We start from the raw sequence: 15556 nt of genomic DNA, 5'->3' as shown, positions 1-15556 counted from the left end.
CTGGCTCCCTCATAGAACCAAGACTGAGGTTCCCACCCTCTTATTCTCTCCATTGCTTCCTCCTTCCCTCCAGGACTCTTTGCCTGTCCCTCTACAACCTGCTATTTGTCCTTCCTCTCCTTGCCTCCTCATGACCTTTGGTACACCAACTAGGAGCTCAGGCCCTCCACCCTGCACTCAATCTCACTGCCTGCCTTGGCCCAACATTTTCCCGCCCACAAGCCTTGATCCTTGCTGTGCCCTCCTCTGTCTTCCACCCACTGGCTTCAGGCGGCCCAATCTGATTCATCCTAGGATGTGGCCTTGTGCCAAGGATAGGTCTTGTCTCTGACTAGGCCTCAGCAGGCAGTTTTGGGAAGACACACAGATGGGTGGATGGAAGGACAGACCAATGATCCCACCCAGGGTCCTGTACCCAACAGGAGGTGAAGGGCCATTTGACCTTGACCAGAGGAGACTATTTCAGGCCCTGCTCTTGGCTGACCTTGGGAAGGAGTCTGCCATCTTGTCTGCTGGCTCCCCTGCATCTCTGTGGCTATCTCAGTTTCCCTCTTCTAGGCCCTGAACCTCAGTTCCACAAGCTAGAGTTGCAGAGATTAATTGATAACTCCTTGGCTGGGCCAACGTCAGTCACTGACTTCCCAGCCTGCCTAGCTACCTTTCTCTGACCTAGGAGCTGGAAGGGGTTTTTGCTATAAATATGGCCATCAGGCAGAGGCAGGGGACTTGTGATAGAGATTCAGGGGATGGGGCCCCCAAGGGCAGCTTGTGACAGAGAATACAACACTGCCAAGGCTCCAGGTCTAAGCCAGAACTCATCCTCAGACCAAGAAGACATGCTTGCTCCATCCCAGAGGAGGCAGCCACCCTTCTCCCGGGGGAGTCGCAACACTCTCAGGGCCTGGGGAGGGGGCCCAAATATATCTACTTTATTGATCTGCTTCTCCTTTAGAGTGACCCAGGCCTTTTCCATAGTTATTTATAGTATTAAAAAAAATAAAGTTGGAATTATTCATACAGCTTGCATCCAATCACAGCAACCGTAGGTGGATTTTTGTCCCGTTTTACAGATGAGGAAAGGAAGGCTTAGAGAAGTTGAGTTAGGGAAGAGTTAGGGAACACAGTGACAGAGCAAAGATAAAAATCCAGAGCTGTTGAGTCCCTTATTCAACACGTCTAAAAGCACAGAGAGGGGGAGGAAATGGATTTTAAATTTGATTGTCATTTGCATATATGCAAGACTTTCTCTGGAAGGACTTAAGAAAGCTTGGGAGAGTGCCTCCAGGAAGGAGACTGGGAGACAGGGAGGGTGGGGGAGGGTGCTGAATGGGGGTAGGAGGGACACCACTGCTTACTCCTTTGTACCTTCTGAAAGAAACTATTACCTCTTTAACAACAAAATAAAAGTTGATCTGGTTTGTTTCCTTCCTGCAGCCTGTCTTCAGCAGTTTACTCCAGGTTCTGGAGTGCTGGGCACTCAGGCAGGTGAAGGAGCCGATGCACTCTGCCCCTTTCAAGTGAAGCCCAGTTGCCCCAGCAGCCCACTCAGGTCAACTTGGGAAAGCCTAGGGCCCCATTCAGGCACCTCCCATTTCTATTCTGTGTTGTCTTTACAAATGAATTGATTTCACTGCCCCAAAATTTACTCTTTGGTCTCACTGCATTAGTGGTTCACTGTTGATGGGGAAGGGGAACATGAGGAGGGGGTGAGTGGGTATGAGGGCTATGATGGAGGGCTGGAGGAGGAGGGCAGGGACAGTTTACACAGTCATATCTCATTCATCAAGTGATCTTGACCAGATCTCACTTCCTCTCTGGAAGGTACAATGTCTTTGCTCTACAAGATAACTGAAGGGATTGTCCCTGCCCAGCCTTCCTCATGCGGATCCCTGTGAGCATTGGTTGAGACAATAGCTGCCCAATGCCCTAGCAACAACTAAAGTCAGGTGTACTTCTCATTGTACCTAATGCACAGGGCCAACAGGCCAGGCCAGAATCCCTGTGGCCTGGAGACTCTAAAGTCAAAATTACAGTTTGTCATATTTTTTAAAAAACATTTCCACTCAAAGTACGTATGTTTATGTGTGCATACAGTCAGATGGAATGATCTCATGCATGGCTCCAAGCATACCTGGCTGTGTGACTTGTAGCAAGTTACTTTACCTCTCTGAACCTGTCTTCTCATCTACAAAACAGAAATAGAGAGTCTAGAAGGCTAATAGGATGGTCAGGTGACATGATGTCTGTGAGACTCCTGGTATCAAGGATGTACTCCTCGGACCCTAGAATGTCTATTGTTGCCCCTTTTCCTTAGTTTGCTGGGCACATTTAGAACCCCAAACATCCCATTTCTAATTACATCTATTCATTGTAGGCAACTTGGAAGAATCAGAAAAACACAGAGAAGAAAGTTAAAACCACTGGTTATGTTATTACCCAAGAATCATCACTATTAACATTTTAGTGACTATCCTGCCAGGCTTTTTAGGTATGTCTGAGTAGTACTGAAAAGATAATGAGAATCATATAGATAGCTTTGTGACCTTTTTTTTTTTTTTTTCATCTAATGCCCTATGGTAAGCATTTCCCTGCCTTCGAGAGCTCAACACTTAATAATCTCTAGTGTATAGATTATTTCTGGTTTTTACTATTGTAAATAGCACTACAGTGAACATTCTTATTTATACATCTTTGTGTATGTGTATGTGTGTGTGTCTGATAATTTCCTTGGGACAGATTGCTACATGTGGAATTACCAAATCAGATGATATACATATTGCCAGTAAGACATTTTAGAGTGAGAAAGTATGGTGGAAGTAGTTTCAGAAATTTATTCTTTTGGGGCACCTGGGTGGCTCAGTCGGTTAAGTGTCCGACTGCAGCTCAGGTCATGATTTGGCGCTTTGTGGGTTTAAGCCCCGCATCAGGCTCTGTGCTGACAGCTCGGAGCCTGGAACCTGTTCCAGATTCTGTGTCTCCTGCTCTCTCTGCTCCTCCCCAACTCACTCACACGATATGCATTGATCGAAGACTTACTAATGCCACATTCCGGGCCAGGCATGGGAGATACAACTGTGAACATTACAGACCCACACCTGCCTCGGGGAGGAGTGGGGGTGAAAGGCGAGAGATTGGCTAAGGAACACCAGGATGAGAAGGGCTAGGATAGGCAAGGACAGGAGAGATCGTGGTAGAGGCCTGGGAAGGTGTCCTGGGTTGTGACTTATTCTTTCTGCCTGGTTTCTCAAGGATTGTAAGCTCTTCCAGGGCAGAGCTAGCCCCAGACTGCTTGGGAACCCAAGGATCCAGGCTCCCCTAGCTAAGGCCAACCAAGATGGGTAAAATAATCGACCTGATCTGGTGTCTGGCGAGATCTGTTGGGGTGTTTGTTTCTAATTCTTGTACCACCTTTTAATATCTGTGAGGCTTTGGAATTTTACTCACCTCTTCAAGCCTCTGCTGTCATCTATGAAATGGGGTGATATCTGTTGCTTTGGATGAGCACAAAATGAGGTGATGCATGGCAAGGGCCTGCCTGGCATATAGTATCAGTGCTTGATAAATGGGGGTACTATTGTAGTTATGGGGCTCAGTTTTCCCACTTGTTTGTTCAGTGGGAAGTTGGGCTAGGTCAGTGGTTATCAAACTTGAGTGTGCCTCAGAACCACCCGGAGCGCTTGTTAAAATGATTCCCTGGGCCTTACCCTATCCCAGAGTTTCTGATTCAGCTGGTCTGGGATGGGGCCTGAGAATTTGCATTTCTAATGAGTTCCAAAGTGCTGCTGTTTCTGGTGGTCCAGGACCACACTTTGAAAACCAACGGCTTAAATGCATGAGGCCATGGTTTCCTAGTTTGAGACCTAGTTTCTCTGTCCTCCACAATAGGAAAAAGTCATCAGTGGGCCCTGAGTTCTCAGATGGCAAGGTTTGTGTCTGATCAAGTCAACCTCCATGGATCCAGCACAAGGACGTTTATATGCTATTACTGGTTGAATTGGGTCATTCCCCACCCCACCCCACTGCTGGCCATCCTCCCTCCCCCCAAAAAGTTGCCAGCACCTATGAATGTGATATTGTTTGGAAATAGTGGTTTTACAGATGTAATCAGGTTAAGATGAGGTAATTTTAGGGAGAGCCCTGATCCAGTGTGACTGATGTCCTTATGAGAAGGGATCCAGACAGAGACATGAGAGGAGAATGCCATGTGATGATGGAGGTGGAGACTGAAGTGTTGTGGCTGTAAGCCAAGGATTGACAGCCAACCACTAGAACTTAGGAAGGCCCTGAAGGATTTTCTCCTTCAGGCTTCAGAGGGAACAAACTGCCCACACTTTGATTTCAGACTTCTAGCTTTACTGTGAGACTATACATTTCTGTAGTTTTTTTTTTTTAATTTAAGATTTTTTTTCTTAAAGATTTTATTTTTAAGTAATGTACCCAACTTGGATCTCGAACTTACAACCCCGAGATCAAGGGTCACATGCTCTAATGACTGAACCAGCCAGGAGTCCCTACATTTCTGTAGTTTTAAGCCACTAAGTTTGTGGTACTTTGTTACAGCAGTTGTAGGAAACTAATACTGTGAAGTATCCTTTTACAGACACCACCAACGTGAAACTTTGTCAAAACCATGCATTTCTTCATAGGTATTATGACTTCTACTACCAAATTTGGGGATGTAGTCTATGCAGTCCATGACTACACAGAACATGAGAAGCTAAGCAGTGAACTCTCACCTGTTGCCTTTTGAGCTTCTCACATTCCTGGGTGTATTTTATTATCCCTTATATTTCACCTGTCCAACTGGAGAAGGAAATGTGACAGCATAAGTACATGACGAGCTGGGAGAGCCTCATGCCTTTGTTTCCCATCAGTTGTATTCCATGGGTGCCTGGGAAGTTATAGGAGGGTGTGCCCCACACTGATCCTGGAGACAGCACTCAGGGGAATTGCATCTATCATCACTGCATTATTACCGTCAAACTGTGCCTCCTCCCTTGTCACCATCCCATGGTGGGTTGGGATGGGGATCTGTGCTCATTTTCACCTTGTTTCAGGCAATTATTAACCTGAAGGTGCCTGTAGGATCTGGAAGATAGAGGGGGAAAGAATCCTCACCTTCCTCCCTGCTGTTTGATTGGCTTCCAGTCTCCTCTCCCTCTTCCTCTTGGAGCAACCCTCTTCCTTGGCACCCATCCTCACAGGGCAGCCATCCCCCCAAAAGTGGCTCTTTTCAGAAAGTAGAGGGCTTTAAATTCCTTCTCGCTTTTATGTTCACGGCCTCACAACCTGGCCCCTGCTGTCTATCAAGCCTCCCCTGACCTCTTCCTACTCTTTGTCTAACTCCCCACTACACCAAATTTCCTTTAAAGCCTCCATCCTGCCATGCCTTCTCTGCCTCCCAAGAATGACACCTGCTATTCCTTCTGCTTTAAAAGTTCTTCCTTGCCCACACCATGTGAAACATTCCTGGAGAGAGGAGGGGGGAGTGGGTGGAGTTCCTCTGTGCACCTTTCAGCACCCCAGCTTCCCTCGATTTATAGGAGGGCCACATTGTCTAGTAAGTACTTATTTATTGTCTCTCTCCCTTCTCAAGACCGTGAACTTCTCAAGAACAGGATCTCGGACTTCTTTGTCTTTATATCTGCAGTTGGGAGCAGCTAACTTTGTGGTTTGAAACAGGCCCTTGTGTGGGCTTGTTGCATGGAGAGGATGGAAGAAATGAGTGAACAATAATGATCATAATAATGAAAGTTATTATCCATTCAGGATTTTTTGTGAGTTTGGCTCTGTGTATTCAAAATCTCATTTAAGACCCGGTGATGGAGATCCATTTATCTCCAATGCACAGATGAGCAAACAGAGGATTTGAGAGGTAAAGAGCATACTTCACAACTAGTACGTGGTTAAAGACCAAATCTGCCTGATTCCAAAGCCGGAATCCCCCACAGTTACTGCACGTACAAAGTCACGGACTGGCAGCCTAGCAGGGCTGGAGCCTCGGGGAAAAGACACTACTCTGCGTTCCGGCTGGGCCCGCATACGCCCCAGGTGTACCGGCGACGCGTGCGCAGTAAGGTAGTGGCGCCCCCTGCGGGCTGCGCGCGGGCGGCAGCGGCGACGAAGAGGCGCTCAATGCGCCTGCGCACTCGTGGAAGTGGTGGTGGTGTTCGGTAGGGGCTCGGCTGTTCGCGCGGCGGGTGCGGCCATGGCGCAACCGGGGAAGCTGCTCAAGGAGCAGAAGTACGACCGGCAGCTGAGGTGAGCGAGGGCTCACCGAGTCGGGCGGGCCGGCCGGCGGGCTCTTCTACGTCGCGGCCGGGCCTAAGCCAGCGGGCGGCGCGGGCGGGCCTCTTACAGGCCTCCCTCTAGGCCAGGGCGGGCAGTCCTGGCGTTGGGGAGCCGGCTCTGGGGGCTTCCCAGACTGGGGGCCCCTGAGATACCCTTTGAGGGTCGGGACTCCCCTTCTCCAGGGGGCGCGCCCGTCCGCCACGAGGTGTGCAGTTCGAGGTGCGCGGTCCCAGCGTCGGCCCGGTCACCAGGGCGGCAGCCGGCCCCGCCTCGCTGCGCTCTCACTCCTCATTTAGCAGAATTGGGGAATCGCGAGTACCCCGTCCTGTCTGCTGAGAGCGGCGCCGAGTGTTAGGGACAGCCAGCGCTGTCCAGTAGGAATATAATGCCAGTATTGTGTGAGCTGCATATGTAATTACACATTTGCTAGCAGCCACATTAAAAAAAACAAACAGGTGGAAAATGCAGTTTATTTAAACCCACTATGCCTAAAATACACCATTTTAACACTTAATCAATATACAAATTTGTTAGGGATACTTTACTTTTTTTTTTTTTTTTTTCCATATTGTCTTCGAAACCTGGCATTTTATACCTGTAAGCACATCTTAGTTCCGACTAGCCTCATTTTTAGTGCTCAGTAGCCAAACGTGGCTACAGGCTACCTTAATAGACACTGCAGGTCTAAGCCATCCGGCAGGTCCTTGGCTAATTCTTCTGCCTTGCTTTTTCTCCTTACATTCCCCATTCCTTATTTATTGAGCATTTTCTGTATGTTAAGGCAGTGGAAGTAACACAAATGCTTGGTCCCCATCCTCTTTTGGAGCCCCCAGGCCGGGAGAAGTTACAGTATGTCCCTATGTCCCCTTGAACTCCCATTTGTACCTCCAGTCTACTGCTGTATTAAGAGGCTTTAGTCACTTAATTCTGAGAGCAGCTTTGAAGGCAGACATTCTCTTGGCTTTATAGATGGAGAAACAGTCTTGGAGAAGTTAGATAACTTGTCTGAAGTCTTCCATATATTTGAGCTAGGATGTAAATTAAACATAGGCCCTTCTGGAGCTCCTGGGTGCCTTAACTCAATTGGTTAAGTGTTTGACTTTGGCTCAGATCATGATCTTGGGTATGTGAGTTTGAGCCCCGCGTCCAGCTCTGTGTTAACAGCTCAGAGCCTGGAGCCTATTTCAGATTCTGTCTCTCTCTCAAAAATAAATAAACATTAAAAAAAATTTAGGGGCACCTGGGTGGCTCAGTCGGTTAAGCATTCAACTTCAGCTCAGGTCATGACCTCACGGCTTGTGGGTTTGAGCCCTGCATCAGGCTCTGTGCTGACAGCTCAGACAGAGCCTGGAACCTGCTTCAGATTCTGTCTCCCTCTCTATCTGCCCCTACCTGGCTCTCTCTTTCTATTTCTCTCTCAAAAATAAATAAACATTAAAAAAAAAATAAAAAATTCAAACAAACAAACAGGCCCTTCTGGCTTTTTCAGAGCCTGTACTCATTCACATCACTCTGTTCCCAAGCTTCTGGGAAAGGTAGCAAGGTGACAGAGCCCTTATAACCAGCTTGTGTTCTCTTATAAATTTTTAGCATTGCTTGTGTTTTGTTGTTGTTGTTTTTTTAATTTTTTAATGTTTATTTTTGAGAAAGAGGCAGAGTAAGAATGTGAGCAGGAGAGGGACAGAAAGACAGGGAGACACAGAATCCAAAGCAGGCTCCAGGCTCTGAGCTCTCAGCACAGAGCCCAACATGGGGCTCGAACCCATGAACCGTGAGATCATGACCTGAGCTGAAGTCGGATGCTTAACTGACTGAGCCACCCACGCACCCCAACATTGCTTGTGTTTTGAATGTTCAGTTATAACCACACAAGATAGAGCTGAGAAGGTATTTTAGGTTACTAAGAAACTTTAACAAAAGAGAGTTTTTGCTGAGTCCAGTCAAGGACCAAATTTTACTTTTCATGATGAGACTTGGCTATTGGTTTTAAAATGTCAGAGTGAGGCAGCTAGAAGCAAAGTTGTGCAGCTGGGCAACAATCAACAAGGCCTTGTGTTCCATAGCTAAGCCAGCAAGGGAGCAAAGAGGATTGATTTCTTGTGTGGCCTCTTTCTTGAAACATGTTACCTAGAGATGCATCAGCATTCTCTTAGGCTCACTGTCTGACTGCCCAAGTAGACATCAACCAAGTATGTCAGGTGTCTTCTGTGTGCCCTACTTTCATAGGAAAAAAACAAACAAACAGATGTTTCCAGTCTGTCTGGTTTTTCTGTGCTATTCCTCCTTTCATTTGACAGCTGTTCAGTGATCACTTACCCTGGGCAAGGCAGTGTGCCAGGCATTGGGTCTCCAGCAGTGCATATAGGGAGTCATCTGGGCCCTCATGGAGCTTAGAGTGGAATAGAAAGATGGATGTTCAGCAAATAAAAAACAGTTGTGATATGCTCTGGAGGACATACTGGCTACACAATAACAGGGAATCTGCTTTAGATTAGGTGACAGGGAAAGCCCATTAAAGCCTATCAGTCCTCCACACTGTAGCATTTTTCTAATGGTTTGGGCTCCCCCTATACTTTCCATACTGACAAGAAAAGATAATGGGCTTTCTGGGTGAAGGTAACCAGGTTGGCCCAGATGCCATGGTGCGTGTGTGATCATGTACCTTGCCGCGTTAATGATATGCCATTGTGAATCAGGTTATAAAATATATCTGTCTAATTCTTATTATATCTTTATGTTTGTTAATGTATGCATTTTATGCATTTATTAATCATGCTACTAAAGTGAGCATTGGGTATTATATTTTTTTATTTTATTTTTTTTAGAGAGAGCGAGCAGGGGAAAAGGGCAGGAGAGAGAGTGGGGGTGGGGCTTGAGGATCTCAAGCAGGCTCCACACCCAGCATGGAGCCCCATGCGAGTCTCGATCCCATGACCTGAGCTGAAATCAAGAGTCAGACACTCAACCGACTAAGCCACCCAGGTGTCCCTGGTATTATATTTTAAAGCACTCCTGTAGAAGTCAATGTGAGGCCTTTCAGATGACAATAATTCAGTTTTCTTGGTAAACCTTTTCTCTTGCAGATGTCACAGTGGTAAATTCTGTGTCAAGATCTTAAATATACTAGTCTATATAATTTAAGGAGAAATGAAATAGAGAACAGAATAGGTTTTAAGGTACTTCTATAATGTTAGTGAATATATCTAAAGACTCTGTTCTGTAAGTTATCTGACTTGAAAAGGGTAGTGGACAAGGAGCTGGAAGGCAAGGTTTTTAGTACTGATTTGACCTCCTTGTAATCATGCATGCCAGGCATCAACCTGTCTGAGTCTCAGGTTACTTAGGTATATAATCCCCATAACACCTGCTGCTGTTCCTGTCTCACATGTTTGCTGTGGTCGTCACAGCAGCCATTCTATGCAAGAACACTTTGAAGATCACAGGTCAGCATCCAATTAAGAAAGTTGCATTTGTATGAAAGTTTTAAAAATGTTGAATTTGTGTCTTGTTTTATAGGTTGTGGGGTGATCATGGGCAAGAGGCTTTAGAATCTGCTCACGTTTGCCTAATAAATGCAACAGCCACAGGAACTGAAATTCTAAAAAACTTGGTACTACCAGGTAATGTAGTTTTGTGGTTGTAAATTTACCCCTTATGGTTTTGAACTAGAAATATGTTTTCTTGACTGACTCTGTTTTGTCTTCCAGGTATTGGTTCATTTACAATTATTGATGGAAATCAGGTCAGCGGAGAAGATGCTGGAAATAAGTATGTTCTATTCTTTTCAAACACATGCCTGTTAGGGAAGGTGTTTATTATTTATATATATATATACATATATATATACATATACATATATATACATATATATATGTATATATATATATATATATACACACACATATATATACACATATATATGTGTATATATATATATTTTTTTATAATTAAATTAATTGTATTTTTTGGATTATAAGAAAATAAAAACTACCTTTTATTTGTATTTCTTCTGAGCTTAGTCCAGGTATATCTCTCTGTACACTCCACTGTCTCTATAAAAGTACTATTTTATTTATTTTTTTTTTTTTCAGCATTTATTTATTTTTGGGACAGAGAGAGACAGAGCATGAACGGGGGAGGGGCAGAGAGAGAGGGAGACACAGAATCGGAACCAGGCTCCAGGCTCTGAGCCATCAGCCCAGAGCCCGACGCGGGGCTCGAACTCACGGACCGCGAGATCGTGACCTGGCTGAAGTCGGACGCTTAACCGACTGCGCCACCCAGGCGCCCCAAAAGTACTATTTTAAAGATGGCCTGTGTATCATTTTTTAAAAGATGATCGTAATTTAGCTTCCAAAGCATTCCCAGATTTGGATTTCAAGCTCTTTTCAGGGACTTGGAGGCTGGAATCTCTCATTATATTTGTTAGTATGTGACAACAATGAGTACACTCAAGGAAAGTCAGAATTTAGTTCATATTGAACTTTGATATTGGGCTATAGTATATCCACAACAGCGTCCTTTTATTTGTATCTCTAAAGAAAAAGTCCCATTATCTTTGCTCACTTGGTTGGTTAGAGCAGTGTGTGATAAGAATAAGATTTCTTTTTTTATGGAGCCACTAATTTTGTGCTACAAAATGGTACCCAGCCTCAGATCTGGACCTTGACACATGAAAAGGGTATGTGTGGGAAGAAGCTTGAATAAGTCAATTAGAGTTACCTACAAAAACAAGCAGTTCAATATAGCATTTCCCGTGTGGTCTGTGGAACACTGGCTCTGGGGGATGTTAATAGGTGCTAAATGGGTAAAAGTATTTCATGGTCCAATAAGTTTGGGAAATGGGCCAAATGAAGTTAAGCATTTCTATAAGACTTTAATGTCATGTGTATTATATATATTATGAATTTCCAAGAGGGAAATAGAACATATTGTGTTTCCTAAACTTTGTAAAACCAGGGAACTTTTTTCTCTCATAGCATCTTATGAAATTCGTATGCTGTGGTACACACTTTGGAAACATTGATATGTTAGCCTGGTCTTTGATTAGAAGTTTCATCTCGTTATCTTTCTCCAGCAAGGTTGTTATAACCTGTAATCAAAATATAGTTTGTTTCATAGTATGAATGAAATATAACCTTGCCTTTAGAGTCAAAGAAGCCCTTAATTTTTTTTAATTCTATTTTAGTTTTTTCCTTCAAAGAAGCAGCATCGGCAAGGTAAAACATCAATTTATTACAGACTATAGTTGTGTTAAGCATCTCATGATGCCACTATGTTTTGATGGCTTGAAAAGCTTTGACTTTGAAAGAGCTTATTATTTCTCTGAGGAAAAAGTTAAATTAGCTCTTTTTTTTAATATCTTGCAACTCTTTATATGCTTGGTAGTTTAAGAACTTAAAAGTACTGTTTTTATGATGTAAGTTGTATTAAAGCTAAACCTTGAGTGATGTTAATGTTTAGAGGATAGAATATTTAACAAAATTTTTAACTAAAAGTTAGCATATCTTTTATTTTTGTGTATTCCATATTAAAAATCTTAAAAGGTATAATAGTCAACTTAGTACAATATTCTCAATGGAAATGACTGTTTCTTTGATTGTTTTCTCTTATATAGGATTGTAAATGTAGGAGCTTAGAGTGAACCTAGACTTGGTCCAGAAAATCTCTGCCTGCTACCCAAGGTTTTCTGGTCATTTGCCTAATCAGAAAAGTAGGGTGCAAATAATTTAGTCGTTTAAATAATACTCTGGTTTGGCCTCAGTTTAAATACTATGAAAAGCAGAACTGTCATATCTATGCATGAAATTTGGGTAGTTTTATAGTATGTTTGCTTGATCTGTAAATTGAGGGGTTACATTTTAACCAAATTTTTTCTAATTCAAGTCAAATGCTTTGTTTTTAAAAAGAACCGAGCTCAAGCTGCCATGGAATTCTTACAAGAATTAAATAACGACGTCTCTGGGAGTTTTGTGGAAGAGGTATATATGTATACACATTATTATCTCTGTGTAGAAATGTAACTTTTTAATAATTCAAAGCCCTAAGAACTTAGAATTTTGAGTTTATTTATTTTAATAATCTCTACAACCAGCGTGGGCCTCGAACTTCTGACCCTGAGATCAAGAGTCACATGCTCTTCTGACTGAGCCAGCCAGGCACCACAGAATTTAGAATTTTGAACCTTTTGTATATTTATGTTTAATTGAGAGTTGAATTACTTAAAATTGGAGTCTAGCATGTTGCCTCATTTGTTCTTAAATACCTTAACTTTCTGACGTGTTTAATATGATTGTGAAATTGTTGAATTCTTTTCCTGTGTCCTATTTAGAGTCCAGAAAACCTTCTAGACAATGATCCTTCATTTTTCTGTAGGTTTACCATTGTGGTTGCAACTCAGCTTCCTGAAAGGTAAATTTTTATGATAATTTGTTTTTATTTTAGTCTCTTATTAGATTTGAATAGTTTTTGTTTTCTCTGCAGAGTCTATAGTTTTTAAAATTCTTAAACTCCACAGAAACCTTTAATTGGAAGTACTTATAAATCTCCAACATCGAAAAGATAGGAAAGAGAAAAGTACTGAGATGTGAAACTTTTCTTAATACATTTTTAGAGCAGTTAAATTAAACCTTGGTTATTTTTTTAGTGAAAAAAACCTAGTTAGAATTATAGTGTGCTTGATGTATACTAGAGTTTTAAATACATATTTTCCTCTTTGTTATGGAAATGTCAGGAAGTGTCTTTCAAGAACATTGTCCCTAATACAAAAAAGAGGCTTTCATATCCCTCTAGTCCAAAAGATACACTTTCTGTGAGACTGCAACCTTCTGGAATTGCTTGTTTTTCAGTGTATCCATGACTGCATATGTAAATGTAATAGATCTATCTTTGCATTAATTAGTAAGAAAATTCCTTTATTTTAATGTGCTTTCATGTTTGGCATACATCCATTTGCTTATGGTCTTACTTATTGTGCTTTCCTTTTACAGTACATTACTACGTTTAGCAGATGTCCTCTGGAATTCCCAAATCCCTCTTTTGATCTGTAGGACATATGGACTAGTTGGTTATATGAGGATCATTATAAAAGAACATCCAGGTAAAACTGTTGCACATATGGTGCTTGCCATTGGTTGCTTTAGCTACAGTTTTAGAAACTTGACAATTTAGGAAGTCCGTTTTAAATTACAAAGTAAATTTGTAACAGCACGACTATGGTTACAGGTTCAGAGTGGCAATCAAAATCAACAGACGTTAATCTAATATTTCCTTAGCACTATAGAAGGATGCAAAGCAGGAAATACAACAGATACAGCTTTTTCATCTTATTAGGAGGCCCAGCAGCTATGCAAGTCCCTAGCTTTTGCTTTTTTTTTTTTTTTTTTTTGCCTCCTAACCCGCATAGGGCACATAGGGCTGCTATAGGTGAGAGCCATGGTGTGTGGGCCACAGTGACACATAGATAGATGTCATACCACTTTTTCTCCAATCTTTCCTTCCATTCTCATATTGACAATAGGCTCCCCCAGTTCAGGGACAGTTCTACATAATAAGCAAAGCATTTACCTTATTGTTCCAAGGAAACAGTGTTTTAGGAGATTGAGGTCATTCATAGGCAGGTTGGCATGAGCTCAAGAATGATATTAGCCCTTTACTTACAACTGTTTGATCTTAAATTATTGGACAGTTTTCATTCAGTATTCTGCATTGCTCTGAGACAGGTACTCTGCTAGAGCAGTTGATAGCCATTGGTGTTGGTAGTATCACTGGGGAGTAGTATCTGCTTGGTAGTTTGGGAGTGGCTTGTGGGATAAACTTCTGGAAGGTGGTGGTAGGCTCTTTAAGAGTTGTAAGTGGGAGAGTGACAGGGTGAAAAATTTATTTCAAATGTGTCACCCTAAAGTGGGGTAGAAAATGAATGTATTTGAAGAGGTGAAAATTAGAGGCAAGTGTTGCTGTTAGGAAATTTCTGGTGGTGTAGCTAGTTGAGAGAGACAGAGACTAAGCCCCTGTCGGGCTTTTTTTTTTTTAACATTTGTTCATTTTTGAGAAACAGAGACAGAGTGTGAGTGGGGGAGGGGCAGAGAGAGAGGGAGACACAGAGTCGGAAGCAGGTTCCAGGCTCTGAGCTGTCAGCACAGAGCCCGATGCGGGGCTCCAACCCACAGAGTGTGAGATCATGATCTGAGCTGAAGTCAGAAGCTTATCCAACTGAGCCACCCTGGGGCCCCCTGAGCCCCTGCCTTAAGGCAGATATTATAAGGATAGGGAAGAGGAGGTAGATAGTAATGAGGGTTAATATTGCTAGCTGTGTGCCTGCCTTAATGTGGATTATTTCATATAATCTTTCTAAAATTCTTAAAAGGTAGATACTATTACACATCTGCTTTTTGCAGATGAGGATGCTGAGGCACAGAGAGATTAAGTTATTTGCCCAAGGTCACACAGCTAGCAAGTAACAGAACTAGGCCTAGCCCTAATCACTCACTGAAATTATATGTTCCTGTACTCCCCTCATGTGGGGAACTGTGTATGAAGTGATACCAGGACATGTGGTGTGACTGATGTTGGGCCAAGGAAGAAAGAAGTCAAGGATAGAGGCTGGCTCAGTCAGAAGAGCATGCGACTCTTGATCTTGGGGTTGTAAGTTTGAGCCCCACTTTGGGTGTGGAGATTACTTAAAACTAAAGTCTTAAAAAAAAAAGTCAAGGATAACCATCAGCTTTCTAGAGAAGAGGTCTAAGAAGATGGTGATGATGTCTATTGAAGGCCACAGGAAGGGAAGGGTGGATTGTTAAATGCTATCTGAACACACATTTTATCAGTTTTGATCTTTTTCAATTATAATGGCAAGATAATTCGGTTCTATTTTACTTTTATTAAAACTGTAGTCAACTTATGATTTGTGCATTTAGTAAAATATGAATATATATCTGTATGTAAATTTATCTCACTAATGAACAGAAAAAGGGCACCTGGCTGGCTCAGTTGGTGGAGCATGCAATTCTTGATCTCGGGGTTGTGAATATGAGCCCCACGTTGGGTGTGGAACTTACTTAAAAAAATAAATAAAATCATGGGGCGCCTGGGTGTCTCAGTCAGTTGGGCATCTGACTTCAGCTCAGGTCAAGATCTCAGTTTGTGGGTTCGAGCCCCGCATCGGGCTCTGTGCAGCCTGCTTCGGATTCTGTGTCTCCCTCTCTCTGTTCCTCCTCTGCTCGCACTCTGTCTCTCTCTCTCTCTCTCTCTCTCTCTCTTAAAAATA

At 42.9% G+C, this 15556-nt stretch overlaps 1 protein-coding gene across 2 annotated transcripts in view; it reads left to right on the top strand.

The window, feature by feature from the left end:
- Positions 1-15556, top strand: part of NAE1 (NEDD8 activating enzyme E1 subunit 1) — a 56850-nt gene that overhangs the window by 25694 nt on the left and 15600 nt on the right. Inside the window, exons 1-7 of one of the 2 annotated variants that reach the window (XM_011290125.3) lie at positions 6109-6261; positions 9808-9911; positions 9999-10059; positions 11480-11510; positions 12201-12272; positions 12623-12702; positions 13281-13390. In XM_011290125.3, coding sequence (XP_011288427.1) covers positions 6209-6261; positions 9808-9911; positions 9999-10059; positions 11480-11510; positions 12201-12272; positions 12623-12702; positions 13281-13390 — 511 coding nt within the window. In that variant the 5' untranslated portion in view covers positions 6109-6208. Of the gene's footprint in view, positions 1-6108; positions 6262-9807; positions 9912-9998; positions 10060-11479; positions 11511-12200; positions 12273-12622; positions 12703-13280; positions 13391-15556 lie in introns of those variants that run through there. The other variant, XM_045047102.1, reaches the window with a different exon arrangement.

Source organism: Felis catus, chromosome E2 (assembly GCF_018350175.1).
Source record: "Felis catus isolate Fca126 chromosome E2, F.catus_Fca126_mat1.0, whole genome shotgun sequence".
In the NCBI taxonomy this organism is placed as follows: Eukaryota; Metazoa; Chordata; class Mammalia; order Carnivora; family Felidae; genus Felis; species Felis catus.
This window is presented reverse-complemented; position numbering and strand designations above follow the sequence as displayed.